The sequence below is a fragment of the Podarcis liolepis genome, assembly GCF_965112155.1.
Source record: "Podarcis liolepis genome assembly, chromosome: 3".
NCBI classification, from domain to species: Eukaryota; Metazoa; Chordata; class Lepidosauria; order Squamata; family Lacertidae; genus Podarcis; species Podarcis liolepis.
The window spans coordinates 27,967,856-27,984,882 of record NC_139557.1 but is presented as its reverse complement, the minus strand read 5'-3'; the positions used below and the strand labels follow the sequence as shown (position 1 = coordinate 27,984,882).

General features: G+C 41.5%; 1 protein-coding gene across 2 annotated transcripts in view; it reads left to right on the top strand.

The window, feature by feature from the left end:
- Positions 1 to 17,027, top strand: part of PXDN (peroxidasin) — a 74,044-nt gene that overhangs the window by 15,139 nt on the left and 41,878 nt on the right. For both annotated transcript variants that reach the window (XM_083495415.1, XM_083495414.1), the window contains exons 2-3: positions 11,839 to 11,910; positions 12,888 to 12,959. In XM_083495415.1, the coding sequence (XP_083351541.1) occupies positions 11,839 to 11,910; positions 12,888 to 12,959 (144 nt within the window). The remainder of the gene's footprint in view (positions 1 to 11,838; positions 11,911 to 12,887; positions 12,960 to 17,027) is intronic.

The window sequence follows — 17,027 nt, the reverse complement described above, 5'->3', positions numbered from 1 at the left end:
TTTCCACTGACATCCAGAAATTGTAGTTTATCTTTTTTTAAAAAATAATATGAAAACAAGAGAAAAGATTGTGTCTGGTTACACAGCTGCATCATCCTGATATATCAAGTGTGTTCTTGTTATACAAGAATGGCAAGAGTTTTTTGTTTCCATTTTTAAGTGAAGGTTCCTTCCCCCCCCCCCTCTTCCTTGGATTCAGAAGGCTGGATGTTTATGTGATTCTGTTTTTGTCATTCTTAATTGTTGCCAGGACACTGGTGATATTATCTGAGTTGCAAATGCTAATCATAAGAATGCACTCAGGCCCGATGAATTTAATAGCCTCAAGCTGTTAACAAACATATATGAGACTTAACGAAGTAGCCCTGGAAATGACAGACACAGCTGTGGAATTTGCAGCAGTCAAGTTTTCCATCTGGCTCTTTCTATAGCTAAACACTGTGGACAGATTGAGAAAGTAACGATCCACAAGAGGTGCACCCATTTTGTGTGGGTTTGGACTGCTTGCTACAGTACAAAAAGCATACATCCAATGTATGTTGTGTGATTGAAATTTAGATCGCTTTATGCCAGTAAATTGTCACAATCATAGTCTTAGATTTTCTTTTTATAGGGAGGACGGTTCCCGTTTAAAACACTGTCTAAATGCACATTTTTTAAAAAATCTAGTTAATACGTTTATTGCTCTAGCTAAAGGCTATGACAAACTTGTAGCAATAGTATTACTAAAATAATACAGAACACACATCTGTAATATAAGCCAACAGCCGTGATGTAAGAGAGAGACGATACCAGAGACACCAACAAGCTTAAATCTAGCTTGGTTTTAGATTGAACCTTTGAATCTCCACAACAACTAAGAGTGATTTTTATTAAACTCCTTTTTCTTGGTTGTTTTATTTTATTTTGCAGTCAGTGTGTAGAGTGGCACTCCCTGTGTTATGAAGCTGCTGTTGTCTCTCAAAAGAAGCCAAACCATTTCTGTCGGGTTGTACCTGCTTGCTTGTGTGAACCAAGGTTTCAGAAAGCGATCTCTTGGATCTCTATCTAAGGAGCAGGCTAACGGGTAATGAGTGATGTCTTTCACCTGAGGGTGGCCGAAAATAAAAAGTCTGTCTGCATATGGGACCTTGTTTTGGCAGCCATCCAAGGCTTCAGTGGGCATCACTTGGAAACACACCTGAATAAAGGCATTTCTTAAGGAAGCTGGTGAGAGTTTGGTCGGATAACTAGCTCTAAAATGTTCTGTTCTCAGGAGAGGATACCAAGGGGAAAATCTGTTGTTTCTAATTAATTGCAGATCCTTTCTGTATTCTGCCCAGAAGAGCCAATCCCTTAGTTGGCACTTATTCAAGGTCAATGCAGAGCTCAGTTCTGGAAAAATAATAGTCTAAAAATCTTGACAAGCTGCTTTTCAGAGTTGGTTATCACCCACTTAAGTATAGCACAGCACAGGAAAATGCCCAATTGACATAGTAGCCATTATTTTAATATATTTTAACTGAGTGCAGTCTGCTATTGCCTTAATTGTTGGCCACCCAGATTCTGTATGAAGATGAGTTGCTGATATTCCTGATGGTAAGAGTATAGCTTCCAAAAAAGTTATTCTGCACAGTTTCCAAAGCTTTAATCAGAGCCCCAGATTTCAATGCCATATAGAGAATTAGAGTAAGCACTTTGCTACCAAATATATTTAGGGCAGATTCAACAGGTTGACCTCTCTTATTTTAATAGAACTTCATCAATGTCCTTATGGTTTTCTGTGCTTTGATTTTCACTGGCTCCATATGATTACAGTGGTACCTCGGGTTAAGTACTTAATTTGTTCCGGAGGTCCGTTCTTAACCTGAAACTGTTCTTAACCTGAAGCACCGCTTTAGCTAATGGGGCCTCCTGCTGCTGCTGCGCCGCCGAAGCACGATTTCTGTTCTCATCCTGAAACAAAGTTCTTAACCCGAGGTACTATTTCTGGGTTAGCGGAGTCTGTAACCCAAGGTACCACTGTACTTCCAAGAGAGAGTTTCACCCAGAGTGTGCCCAGGTATCTAAATGAGCGAGTGGGTGTTTTTTTGTAGCTTGCTGTACCATTTATATCTAAGACTGTGTTTGCCAAAAACCATTATCTTGGTCTTAGAGTAATTTATAGATAGGCTTTCCTGTTTACAGTATGTACTGAACACCTCCAGGAGATTTTTGAGGCCCAATCGGGAAAGAGAGAGGAGCACTAAATCATCTGCATACATCAAGATTGAGATCTTTCTGTTCCTAATTATTGGAGAGGGGAAGTACGCGTTGGCTAAATATGACAGCAAATCATTAATATAAAAGTTTAAAAGAGTGGAAGCCATAATGCAGCCTTGCTTCACTCCTCATGATGTTTTAAAGGCACCAGTCATATCACCGTCTGAACTTCCTCTGACCCTCATTTCTGTGCTGCCAGAATCTTGGATTAATAGCAGGTGTATAGTCGATGCTAGCAATATGAAAATTCCCAATTAAAATTCTATTCCAACCCATGTGCCAAATTTATGTCAAACAGATAAAAGAAATGTATTAATTAGCACATCCTGACCATATCATTTTAGTCATATGTACTTCCTAGAACAGAGTATATAGCTTTGCCTGAGATCAGACTGACAAGGAGAACAAAGAATAGGAGGGTGGTGTCAGGGTGACATAAGAGACTAGGCAATGATAATTGCTTCACTATCATGGGGGAAATTGCTATTAAGATCCCCTGTAATATTCAGTCTGCATTTCTAAAGTAAATACATCCTCTCATTGTGTGTGTTCTGCTGCCGAGTGGAGGAATTGATTTAATTTGTTTAGGGCTCATCAAGAGCATCTGTTCAAACAGGAACTAGATCAGTGACTTTATTATCTAATTAACTGAATTAAATAATTGTCCTACAAAGGGACTAATTGGTTCCTGTCCATTCTTTCAAGTGATTTGCATTGGGACCCCTGCCTACCCCCCTCCTCAAATAATCAACTACACATATACACTGATCCAATGAAATGATTTTGGAGTCCTTGTGGAGAGTTCAATTTAAAAAAATCTCATGTAACAGCAGCAGCAAAGTCCATGTTTGGGAATAAACAACAACAACAAGCATCTTGCAACCCTTACAACAAGTCTGTAAGGCAAGTCAATATTATTATTTCCTAAATTCCAGATGGGAGGACTGAGGCTTAGGAGGGATTGCCTAAGACCAGTTGTGTTCATGGCAGAGGTGGGATTCAAACCAGGGACTTACCAATTTATCGCTCAGTCTCTTAGTCCTGCATATGGGATATTGTGTATAGCGAGGGGTTGTCAATGTGACCCTCTTCAGATGCTCTTGGACCACAACTCGTATCATCGTCCAACAACATCTGGAGGTTCCTGTTGGCTATCCCTGATTACGTCTATCAGGATTTCCCAAACTTGGGTCTCCAGCTGTTTTTGGACTATGGCTCCCATCATCCCCAGTTAGCTGCACCTGTGGTCAGGGATGATGGGAACTGTAGTCCCAAAACAACTGGAGTCTGAAGTTTGGGGAACCCTGATGTATAATATACACTGTATAGGGTCACCTTACATTAATAGGTGTTCAGCCATAAAAGGTGTAGGAAAAAGAGAGCTAAAATAGTCAAAGGGGTGTTGCACCTTCCATATGAGCCAAGTATCAAACCTTTAGAGCTTAAAAAAACCCCCCATTATTTTTAAATGATATGGAGAAAGAAGACAATGCAGGTCTATAAAATATTGGAGAGAAAGTAGCTAGATTCCCCGACACTTCTTGTTCTCATTACAGTAGGATTAGAGGACAGCCAGTGAAAATTAGTTGGCAAAAAGTACTTCATGCAAGGCATACTTAGCATGGAATTCAGGGCCTCGAGATGCAGAGGGGGCTGCTGGCTTAGATGAGGTGGTCATTGCTAAAAAGAACCTCTTTGAATGTCAATTTCTGGGGGATAAGCAATAGGTTTATTGCCATCTTTCTCCCTGCCTGAGGCACCCCAGAATCAGCTGGCTGGCCATTGTGGGAAACAATATGCTGCTCTAGAATAAGCCCTCGGTTTGTTGCTGCAGGGCTCTACTGCTGCTGCCTAACAGGAAAACACAGCTGTGGCTGGACGTCTGTGTCAGATGTTGGTGATTAGAGCTGACCACATACTACAGAATGTGTGTGGGTAGTATATGGTTATCCTGGTTGCTTAAAAATCCTCCTTCATTTTCTTACTTCGACTATAGGTTAGATGTTTGTTTATTTCTTTTGTTGTCTTTTGTGGTTCATCACTTGTATTTGGAAGATGCTCGGTTTCATTCTGCATATTCGTTAAGATAAACTAAAGGAAATCTTGCCAGCTGGTGGCTTCTTTTTACTGTTTGTGTACACGCACGGAGACCAGTCATAACAGGCTCTAGATCCTGAGGCTTCCTGCAAAAAACTGTTACGTGCATAAAATGATTTGCACTCCCACTGTTGCACATGCACTAACGGATACTTTCCCAGGCCCCCAGCAGCCAGGTGGAAAGGATGCTGATAGAGGCAATTCTGGGAAAGCGAAGCTTGATCCTGGCTTTCAGCAGGAGGACTGGAGGAGCAACAATATGGCCACAGTCTCCTCATTGAGAACCCACATGTTTGCACTAAGCCATAGTTTGGTTTAGCTTTACATGCAAGCCAGCAAGAGGTTCACCTCTTTTCATATAGCCAAATCATATGGATGAAGCTACAACCAGTGAAACCACACAGTGCTCTCAGCTTTTACGAGCCCTCCTGCTACATTCTGAGTGAGATAGAATCATAGAGTTGGACGGGACCACAAGGGTCATCTAGTCCATACCCCAGCAGTGCAGGAATCATTTGCCCAATGTCAGGCTCTAACCCACAACCCTGTTATAAAGTGACCAGAGACCCAGTGTAGGGCCTTTTCAGTTATAGCACCCCACCTTTGACACATGCTGGACAGCTTCTCTGGTGCTGTCTGTGTATCTTTTCAGTCTTTGGATATCTCTTAGCTTTAGTCTCACATTGTTTTTCTGGTGTTTGTAGGAATTGCTTTTGTTTTGTTTTATTGTGTTTTATTGATATTTTATTTACTTCAATATACAAGCTGTGGGACGCAGGTGGCGCTGTGGGTAAAAACCTCGGCGCCTAGGACTTGCTGATCGCATGGTTGGCGGTTCGAATCCCCGTGGCAGGGTGCACTCCCGTCGTTCGGTCCCAGCGTCTGCCAACCTAGCAGTTCGAAAGCACCCCTGGGTGCAAGTGGATAAATAGGGACCGCTTACCAGCGGGAAGGTAAACGACGTTCCGTGTGCTGCGCTGGCTCACCAGATGCAGCTTGTCACGCTGGCCACGTGACCCGGAAGTGTCTGCGGACAGCGCTGGCTCCCGGCCTATAGAGTGAGATGAGCGCACAACCCTAGAGTCTGGCAAGACTGGCCCAAATGGGCAAGGGTACCTTTACCTTTACAAGCTGTGGTGGTGGTTGTTTTTAATATAAAATAAAGCCTATGAACTTTTGAAAGCGAACATGGCTGCCCCCTTGTTTATACAGCCATACCTCGGGTTGCGAACGTGATCCACGCGGGAGGCACATTCGCAACCTGCAGCGCCGCTTCTGCACTCGCCATGATGTGATTCGGCGCTTATGCACGTGACATCATTTTGTGTTTCTTCGCATGCGCAAACGCCGAAACCCGGAAGTAACCTGTTCCGGTACTTTGGGTTTGGCGCTGTCCGCAACCCGAAAACGCGCAGCTCTCAGCGTTCGTAACCTGAGGTATGACTGTATAGCATAACCTCCTCTAAATAGCATTTTCTATCCTTGCCATAAGGTAGGTTCCCTGTTGTTTATAAGAACAAGTGGTTGAGGATGAAGATAAACTGAAAAAGTCTTCATTGGGGCCTGTTCAGACTGCTGCCAAAAATACAAGGCACAAAATCTCCCAATGTGAGTTTGAAGAGCTGGGGAGAGGGCCAAAGCTGCATAGTTGTAAGCAGAGGATAATCTAGAATGGGTCCAAAATCCATTCTCTTGGCACATATAAACATAGAGTTTTACGGGTGCTTAGAATATTGGCAGGAGTTATTCTCCTATGCACCAAACTCAATGTTGTTTCAATTTTATAAAGCTTATATTTATTTGTTCGCACCTGTGTCCTGTTTTCATAACAGGGAGTGGGTGAAAAACTGTACTGACACAGACTGCAAATTCTTCCCGCTCTTCTGGGTTTCTTGTTGGAGTTGTATCTGAGCAGGGCTACTAAGTTAATACAGAATCACCTAGCTAACAAATCTATTCACTAGTTTTTCTTTTGACAAGCGAAAGGAGAAAACGAAACAGATTTTTCTCCCCAAGAAAGAAAACCCAGCAAGATAAAAGCCATAACAAATCAATACCATGAACAGTTCAGACTGAAACTCCCCATTGCAGAACTGTTGTGCCGGCAACATGCTATACAACAGTGAACAAAGTAAAAATAAGGCACTTTTGCACAAACAATGCTTTGGGGGGAAACTGGCAATAGTGATTATGGCAAAAGGATGTGGCTGTGTAACCACTGTACAGTGGTACCTCGGGTTACATATGCTTCAGGTTACATACGCTTCAGGTTATAGACTCCACTAACCCAGAAATATTACCTCGGGTTAAGAACTTTTCTTCAGGATGAGAACAGAAATTGTGCAGTGGCAGCGGGAGGCCCCATTAGCTAAAGTGGTGCTTCAGGTTAAGAACAGTTTCAGGTTAAGAACATACCTCCAGAACGAATTAAGTTCTTAGCCCACTGTACAGTAAATGCATTTCTTCGTTGTTCCAACCAAATGCAGTCATACCTTGGAAGTCGAACGGAATCAGTTCTGGAAGCCCGTTCGACTTCCAAAACGTTCAGAAACCGAAGGTCCTGCAGCCAATCGGAAGCCCTGTTGGATGTTCGGGTTCCAAAGAATGTCCGCAAACCAGAACACTCACTTCCGGATTTGCGGTGTTTGGGAGCCAAAACATCCGAGTACCAAGGCGTTCGGGATTCAAGGTACGACTGTATGAGGAACTACAAGGAAAGCTGAAAAGCAGTCACTTTAAGGGGCCCCTTACTGCTGTTCCCACCCTTAGCATCATGTATGCCACTAGCCCCTCCCACTGGGCAGCTATAATAATAATAATAGTAGTAGTAATAAAATTTTATTTGTATCCCACCCTCCCCGGCCGAGACTGGGCTCAGAGCGGCTAACATCATCAAAACAACACAAAACATAACTTTAAAATAAGCAACCTACATCACAAAAGTAACATTCAACAATCATTAATATCAACATATAAAAGTTAAATAGAAATCCACTCAACAGTTACAATAAATAATTTCTAAACTATAATCAATAAAACAAGCCACAGTACATAAAATAATACAATACAAATTGAGAAGCAGAGACTAGAGGGTGGGACAAGGCCTTGGAAGGAGGCCTTGCCTGATGGAGTGTCTCCTCTCACAGTTCTTCCTCCAGGAACAGCTCCCTTATGAGGACTCCTAGGACTCCTCTCCATTTCCTTTCTCCCTGCATCTGCTCAGATATAGGCTTCCTCTGCACAGTCAGAAATCCATGCCAACAGATGGACATATGGGGGCTAAGCCCTGCTCCTCAGTCACTGGGTAAAGCTCCTTCATGCAATTGATGTATGAATAAAGATAATTATTTGAGAGAAAATAATTCAATAAGACATCGTTCTGCTAACAGGAAAGCTATTTAGTAGAAGGGATGCCCAAAAAAAAAAAAAACTTGCAAAAATACAGTACTGGAAATAACCCAGAGCAGAGAAGACCCGTTTTAAGCATTAATGGAATAGAGAAATAGGGCATGATATGTCTGTCCAAAAATGGAAACTAATATTCTAGCAGAAGATGAATTTCCATCGCGTTTAAATTTAAAAGAGCTTCCATATAACATTCTTTATACAATGCTATAGAAACAAAGTAGAATCCACAAAGTTAATGCATTTATTTATTGGGAATGGGCCGTGCACATAATTATGTGTTTCGCTTATCTGGTGGAACTGTCTAAAGATAGGCAAAGCGCTTATAGAAGAATCAGCTGGACAAAGGCTTCAGAAAGAAACAAAAATAATCTTTGTAAGTATTAGGTAAGCTATAAATGCCAAAGAGCTTCATGGTAGCAACCACAATCACCTGTACCAGAAATTGGAAAAGCGAGTGCAGCTGCAGAATTAAAGGAGAAGGTGGCCCAGGGTTTGGTAGGTTACCAAAAACTAACTTGCATAGCATTGGTTGAAAAATTGTAATGTATTAGAAATACGGTGAAATGTAGTCAACACTTCTCAGCATTTGGAATGATATATATTTTATTACAGTTTCATGAATATCTGAATTCAAAAACAACTAAAGCTATTGAACTAAGGAGGCTGCATTGTACCCGGTCTCATTATTATTGTTAGTATTGTTCCCAATGATTGGCTGATGCACTTCTATGGGGAGGGAATTCCTGAACGGCTGCCACAGAGCATGCTGTCTTCTGGGCTGCCAGCCTTCAACTTCTGAAAGCTGTGGAACTCCCAAGAGTAGCCCCTCTGCTGATTTAGCACCCTGCAGTGTGCGGGATCTGTCTCTAAGAGACAAGCCTAGCCAGTAATAGAAGCTCACTCCTCTGGGTGATTCCTTCCATAGCACAGAGGGGACTAGATGGAGTCTTAGTCTTGCCAGTGGAAGGAGTCCTAGCAGCTATGCTGGGTTTGCCGTTCACAGATAGATGCCGCTGTAGAAGTTCCCATGACTCTTCTTTGTTCCTGGTTTTAGGGCAGACTCAGTGCTAGGCTTCTTCCTGCAATGAGCCGCCTTCCCAAACTCACAGGATACTACAACCCAAGAGGGCCTGTAGGGAGGGAGGTGGTCTTCATAACTACAGTCATACCTCAGGCTGAAGTAGCTTCATGTTGAGCGTTTTCGGGTTGCGCTCCGCGGTGACCTGGAAGTAACAGAGCGTGTTACTTCCAGGTTTCGCCGCTTGCGCAGATGCTCAAAATGGCGTCACGTGCATTCGTGGAAGCGGTGAATCGCGGCACGTGCAGACGCGGGTTGCGTTTGCTTCAGGGTGTGAATGGCGCTCCGGAACGGATCCCATTCGCATTCAGAGGTACCACATACAGGCATAACATTATTTCTAACTGGTTGCAGTGGAACAAGCAACACTTAGCCACCCTTGGTTTATATAACATATTTTATATGATTCCTCCCCCCCTCTCCGTTTGTCATTTTTGCTGTGTGGATGACTTTTTTATTATTTCCTGTTACAGATAGGTAGCCGTGTTGGTCTGCCATAGTCAAAATAAAAAATTCCTTCCAGTAGCACCTTAAAGACCAACTAAGTTAGTTCTTGGTATGAGCTTTCGTGTGCATGCACACTTCTTCAGATACACTGTTTCCTGTTTCAGTGACCTTGAATAAGAATTTAAAAAGAATAAAGTAAACACAAACAATGTAGTCTTGCTGGTGCTTGCAGATCTTTTGTTATTTGTGTGGAAAATTAACCATTGTCTTGTGTTAGGTGCTTCTCATTAAATTGGTGGCGATAACAGCTATATCTCCTATCTACCCTATTTTTAGGTGTTCAAAATCTTATTTCCCTTTAAAGCAACTTTTCTTCCTGTTTATTGTGGTTCTTGAATGGAAACCCCTGTGTTCATTCTTTTCTCCCAAATATGACATAAAACTGTGGAACAATTGTTTTAAAATTTGCTCCATCCGTGAGTAAAGAATTTGTAAAGGATAATTTTCGTGTTGACCCCCCAGAAACAGGGCAAAAGCAGAAACAAAAGAGAAGAGATTGCATATCATGTCTGAAAACTTGGCATATGCTGAAAGATAAGTTTGCCCTCTGGGCAGTTTTTTTTTAATGGAAGAACAAAGAGTGTCCAAAGAAAACATAAGCTCCCTGATTTACTCAGTTCCAAGATTTTGAAGATATCATTATATGGAAAGTATGCTGGTGCGTTCCAGCTGTTAGTGCCGAGAGCTATACATATTCCCCTGCATTTTGTGGTGTTAAGCTCAGGGTTTTAACTGAAAGATGGACTAATTAGATCAAATAGGTATCACTTTGTGTCTTGTTTTTTTACAATATGAACATGTTCTTCTTTGTTTATTTGAAACTCACTTTCGTAGGACCTCTTTCCCCCATCCAAGACTTGAGTTACTTTCAGCCAACTATGTGCAAAATCCTTATTTTGTAAAGCAGCCAACACACATCCATGCCCAACACATATTTTATCTCTCTAAATCAGGCATAGGAAAACTCAGCCCTCCAGGTGTTTTTGAGACTACAATTCCCATCATCTCTGGCCACTGGTCCTGTTAGCTAGGGATGATGGGAGTTGTAGTCCCAAAACATCTGGAGGGCTCAGTTTGCCTATGCCTGCTCTAAATGCTTTAGTATTCAAGTTTGTGAAATGATGGGTTGTTGTGGTTGCTGAACTCTTCACAACATGCATCACTGTGCACCAACATGTTGTGTGGGGTGTTGTTGCAATTGTAGACGAGTGGTCATATAGATAGACGTGGACAGAATTTCCATAGGTTTCATTCGGCTCACTCTAGATTATTTAAACCAGAATTATGTAAACTTTTTCAGATATGAAAAGTATTAAGATTGTCTAATTTTTTTGCTCGAGGGGCCATATGTGAACTATTCTAGTCACAGAACTATGTGCAATGTTTTTATCTCCTTGCATTTATTATGCAAGTGTGAGTATATTTACATCCATTTTAAAGCAAGAGACCTTGAAGACTCTTTCTCAACACACTGAACTTTCCAAAGCTCAGTAGGTATTTGGAGAGGGAAATGCTGTTTTAGTAGCAGTAAACAAAGGCATTCTTCAGTTGACAGCTGCTGTGATTAACTAATTATCATCAAGTGTTTAACTAATTATCAGTAGTGTTGGCTAGGCTTTATTGTGATTCAACACTGGAGCAATTAATTATTTTATACCACCTGAGCAAAGTGACATTTGTTCATGTTACCAGTTTTATTCAGGCTGAGTGTTAAATTCTTACTGAAATTGAAATTTGATTGCAGTCAAACCTCGGGTTACAGCTGCTTCAGGTTGCATTTTTTTTGGGTTGCGGACTGCCGAAACCCAGAAGTACCAGAACGGGCAGTCGCGCATGCGCAGAAGCGCTAAATTGCACTTTGCGCATGCACAGAAGCACCGAATCGCAACCAGTGCGTGCACAGAAGTGGCGCTGCGGGTTGCAAATGTGCATCCTGCACTGATCACATTCGCAACCCGAGTGTCCACTGTATTTGTTTACAAAACAGGCTTCATTTTCTTTGAAGAATACAGTGGTGCCCCGCAAGACGAATGCCTCGCAAGACGAAAAACTCGCTAGACGAAAGGGTTTTGCGGTTTTTGAGCTGCTTCGCAAGACGAATTTCCCTATGGGCTTGCTTCGCAAGACGAAAACGTCTTGCAAGTTTGTTTCCTTTTTCTTAACACCGTTAATACAGTTGCGACTTGACTTCGAGGAGCAACTCATAGAACGTGGTGTGGTAGCCTTTTTTGAGGTTTTTGAAGACTTTGGTGATTTTTGAAGCTTTTCCAAAGCTTTCCCGACACTGTGCTTCGCAAGACGAAAAATTCGCTAGATGAAAAAACTCGCAGAACTAATTAATTTCGTCTTGCGAGGCACCACTGTACTCTTTTGATTAGAGCAAGGCAGATTGAGAAATATATACATATAGCAAAGTTGGTAGCAAAGTTTTTTGTTTTAAGATCATTGAAATGCTGACCTGAAATGGTAATCTCTATACTAACGAGTCTAATTTGTTTCATCAACAGGGACCTGCGGTTTAATAGGATTAAAGAAATCCAGCCTGGTGCATTTAGACGGCTTAAGAATCTGAACACCTTGTAAGTTTCATCCCTTATAAAACCTACTTTCCTTTTGTAAACAGTTTAACAATTTATTATAATATTTACAGCTGGGGTGGGGAACCTGTGGCCCCCCAGATACTACTAGACTCCCGTCAAAAAGTTTAGGTGATACACCCAGTTAGAAATTTCAATAGAAGCCAAATTGGTGACAGGACACAAAAAGCCATTCCAGCCTTCAGGTGGTAGAAAGTCAGTCATCTTCTAGTTTTAAGATTGTGTTCTGGAACAGTAAATTCAGTATTCTCAAGCTGAACACACACACACACAAACAAACAAACAAACACACACTGGGGGGTGGGGAGAGAGAGAGAGCACACAAAGGACATCATGCTGGTCCTTAAGAAAAAAATCCACAATCTATAAGCAGGCAATACTTTGATTAGGTTCAACAACACCAACAAAAATAAACTAAACATTTGGACAAACTCCCTGACAGTATGAGCTGTTTGACATTCAACAAACTACCTCACAAGGTGCTTGGCTATCCTTTAATAGAGGCTGTTAAGTAAATGCTGGATTGCAACCCAAGAGAGATGCTGTTTGAGTTTAGTGAATCCTTGCATTGGCAGCAGATTAGAATAGAATATCTTCGAAGTTTCTTCCAATCGTGTGATTCCATGAAAATGTCACACAGTAGTGAGTAAGCTGTCAGTTGCCTGCTTCGGTCTGGTTTGTAGGAGAACTTCTTAAATTTATTCCAAATTGCTGAATGTTATTGCAGTGCATGATGATGAACGATCTTTTCCTTTCTCAGTAATTTAAACAGCTGTCTCAGTTGAACCCAGACAGTTTAGAAAGATTTTGAAAAGGATAATGAAATTCAACTAACAGTTGTAAGAAATCACTTTAAGCTCGTTTTGATTTTGTTTCTGTGTGGTGCAGTTGCAATTTCTCAGAAAAATGTACTCTGAGGGAGGAAAAAAAGTAAACAACTATTTTCATCTATTTTCTAGACTTCTGAACAACAATCACATTAAAAGAATACCTACTGGAGCATTTGAAGACCTTGAAAATCTAAAATATCTGTAAGTTGAAATGCTTTTATAAAGAAAGTAGGTACGATGTATGTGTTGCACAGTATGGAAAAAAATGCTATTTTTTCATCTCTAATGTGTTTAGAAAGTTGATAGGATTATGAAAATGATAGCAGTGTCTGTGCTACTTATTTCACTTCATCCAGGACTAACTATTAAACACCTCAGTTTATTAGTATTAAGAAACAATTGCTATGAACTTCAAAAATATATTTTACACATAGAATTTCCAGTGCACCATAACAGCGCAAGACACACCACACCAACCAACAGGTGTTAAGAAAGTACTTAATTTTAATGTTAGTGTGGCTATCGCAGCATCACATACCATGTCATTGTGCTGGCATCTGCAAGTGCATTTTAAAGCTTTACGGTATTTCAGTCAGTTGTGTGTAAGAGATGCAAAGTCTCCATTTGTGTCATGATTATAAGTAAGAAATCTAGATTATTGTAGTGTTCCTGGAATACCAAAGAAGCGTGGGGATCTTCAATTTTTTTCAGTGTGAATGCTAAATTTTATGTCCTGTAAAGTGTTGCCTGATTCAAGCTGATAACTTTATGGTTCAGTATGTATTTTTTTTAGCCAACATGTTTCAGCCTTGGGTGAGATTTGTCTTCCCATTGTGAGTAGTTGTGAGAAAATACCAGGTTACACAGAATTCCATTTGAGGATTGTTGACAAGTTGTGGAGTCTTACTTTCCATATTTTGTGTGTGTGCTTTAGCCTCCATTTGGGTTGTTGTTGTTTCGCTTTGGGTTTTGGGTTTTTGTGTGAGTTTGGGGTTAGAAATCTGCATCAACCATGGTGTATCTTCATACAGACAATATTGTCAGAGCATATATAAAAATCGGAGTTTCACAACAATTTGCATGCTAAATAGAGACCCAGATATATGCTAATAGAATCTTTGTTAAAATATTACAAAATATAAGCAAAGTGAAAATGTCACAAGCGCATATGAAATCCTTAATAACAATTAATACTGTGGACCACCAACTACTTAGCACCTGTAAAAATTCTCTTTCGGTGATGAATCTTTCAAATTCAGGCAAGTGTTGAGCGGTCCTAATTCCTTAAGAAAAGAATTGGGTTGAATTGTGTATTTTTAGAATTGTGTATTATTTAGAAGACATCTGAAGGCAGCCCTGTTTAGGGAAGCTTTTAATGTTTGATAGACTATTGTACTTTAATATTTTGTTGGAAGCCGCCCAGAGTGTCTGGGGAAACCCAGGCAGATGGGCGGGGTATAAATTTATTATTATTATTATTATTATTATTATTATTATTATTATTATTATTATTATTATTATTTTATTTATTTTTATTTATTTATTTTTATTTTATTTTATTTTATTTTAATTATACATGTGTTAAAGCACTTTGGTTTATTTAATACAGTTGCACAGCAGAGAGATACCTTGAAGCATTTTCTTAAATATAATACACACGATAGTATTGTGAATATTCATAATTCACAAATACATTACTAACATCTGCACTGAAGAGAACAGTAGGTGTAAATGTGATGACCAAAAAAATCCAACATATTATGATATCAGAAAGAATTTGACAGATTCTGATTCTTTCAATAGTGTCTGCAGTACTGATAAACCAGCATTGTGAATAGAAGTCAAAGCGGGAAAGGGCTCATAATGAGGCTATAGGGTAGGACTAGGGAACTTGCACCTGGGAAACTGTATGCGGCCCTTGGAGGCTTCACATCTGGGGCTTCTCCTCCTTTTCCTTATTTCCTCCTAGTCTTCTGGAAGAATTGCAGCTGCTGACACCCACCCCAGATCCAGGACCCCGATGTGAGTGTAGAAGCATAAACTTTTTCCCTGCACTGCAGTCCCAGTCCAGACTGGGCCTGCCGCATCTGCGATTTGCATTGCCCAAATACAAATAATAATAATAATAATAATAATAATAATAATAATAATAATAATAATAATAATAAAATTTATTTATACCCCGCCCATCTGGCTGGGTTTCCCCAGCCACTCTGGGCAGCTCCCAATCGAGTGTTAAAAACAATACAGCATTAAATATTAAAAACTTCCCTAAACAGGGCTGCCTTCAGGTGTCTTTTAAAAAGAAGATAGCTGCTTATTTCCTTCACCTCTGAAGGGAGGGCCATCCACAGGGCGGGGCCCTCGGCGCTGGATCTGTATCCGGACTGAACGATGGGGGTGGAGACGCTCCTTCAGGTATACAGGACCGAGGCCGTTTACGGCTTTAGAAGTCAGCACCAACACTTTGAATTGTGCTCGGAAATGTACTGGGAGCCAATGCAGATCTCTCAGGACCGGTGTTATGTGATCACGGCGGCCGCCCCCAGTCACCAGTCTAGCTGCCGCATTCTGAATTAATTGCAGTTTCCGGGTCACCTTCAAAGGTAGCCCCACGTAGAGCGCATTGCAGTAGTCCAAGCGGGAGATAACTAGAGCATGCACCACTCTGGCAAGACAGTCCATGAGCAGGTAGGGTCTCAGCCTACCCAGATGGAACTGGTAGACAGCCGCCCTGGACACACAGAATTAACCTGTGCCTCCATGGACAGCTGTGAGTCCAAAATGACCCCCAGGCTGCACAGCTGGTCCTTCAGGGGCACAGTTACCCCATTCAGGGCCAGGGAGTCCCCCATACCCACCCGCCCCCTGTCCCCCCCAAAGCAGTACTTCAGTCCTGTCAGGATTCAACCTCAATCTATTATTTTGATGGGAAACTTTTTTTGGCAACACGGATTTCTGTTTCTGGGGGGCCACGGGATCACAAGGGGGGGAGCAAAGACAGAGTCCCTTAATGTCTCCTAGGGATGCCCTGGTCCAGTTTGGGCCCCTGGCACTTGCACTTTGCAACACACACACACACACACACACACACACACACACACGTGCACACACAAGCTGCAGATATGGGAGGCCTGATCCAGATCCAGAACACGGTGAGGGGCAAAGGCTTAAAGTCCCTTCTACCTCTATGTCGGGGGCTTGATCCAGAGAGAGTTTTCCTGATGGTTGGCATTTGTATTGTGGTGGGGGAGGAACTCCCATTGAAATCAATGGGAGGTTTTGCTCTAATGCAGGTTGTAGTGAAGGCTGTGTTTGTGTATGGATGACTGAATGGATAGATGTACATATCTGTGTCTGTGAAGAAGAATAAATGGTGGCAGATGGGTGGAGAGATGAGCAGTGTGTGTTTATGTGAGTGTGACTGGATAGATGGGAGTCAGGTGTGTATGAGAGTTTGGGTGACCATACCCACCTCCCACCTCCCCCTTATACAACAATAAGTCACATTTAATGAAATAGCTGAAATCTGCAAGCTGAAATTATTGCATTCCTGGTTATTTATGGCAAGAATGGGGAACCTCCCACTGAGGACCACATTCCTTTACAAATAGTGGGTTGCAAGCTACTTGTGGGAAATTGTTAAATAACGTAATTTGTCTACTGGAGGTATAAATCAAAAGAAACAGACCATGTACGTTCCTTGTAGTGTTGTAAGGACATTCCAATGTTTTAGTACAGGGGTAGCCAACTCCCAAGAGACTGCTATCTACTCACAGAATTAAAAACTGCCAGTGATCTACCGATCTACCACCTTTCTGGGGAAGCAGGGCAAAGTTGTTGAGCTTTTCTTAGGGGTGGGACCCGAAAGGGACCTGGCAATCGACCGCAATCTACCAAAACTTCCCGGGGGTCTACCAGTATATTGCGATCTAACTGTTGGACATCCCTGTTTTAGTAGATGGGGAAAGAAATTATGTATTGTGTTCTTAGGTACCTTTGACACCCTGATTACTCTTCTTGAATGGTAGCAGTTCTGTGAAACAAGAAATATTTGTGTATTAATATACTCATAGCACCCATAATGTTGCTAGTTAAATATTAGAAGAACGGTGAACTGGCAAAGGTTTGGCTTCCTCTGTGAAATAACAAAGAAACTAGTACAAATAGGATTATCGTACCGGTCAGTGCCTGTTATTTGACCCTAGTCAATTATCCAATGAAGCTAAGGTTGCAACTGTGAAGGTGGCAGTTAATATCCCCCCCCCC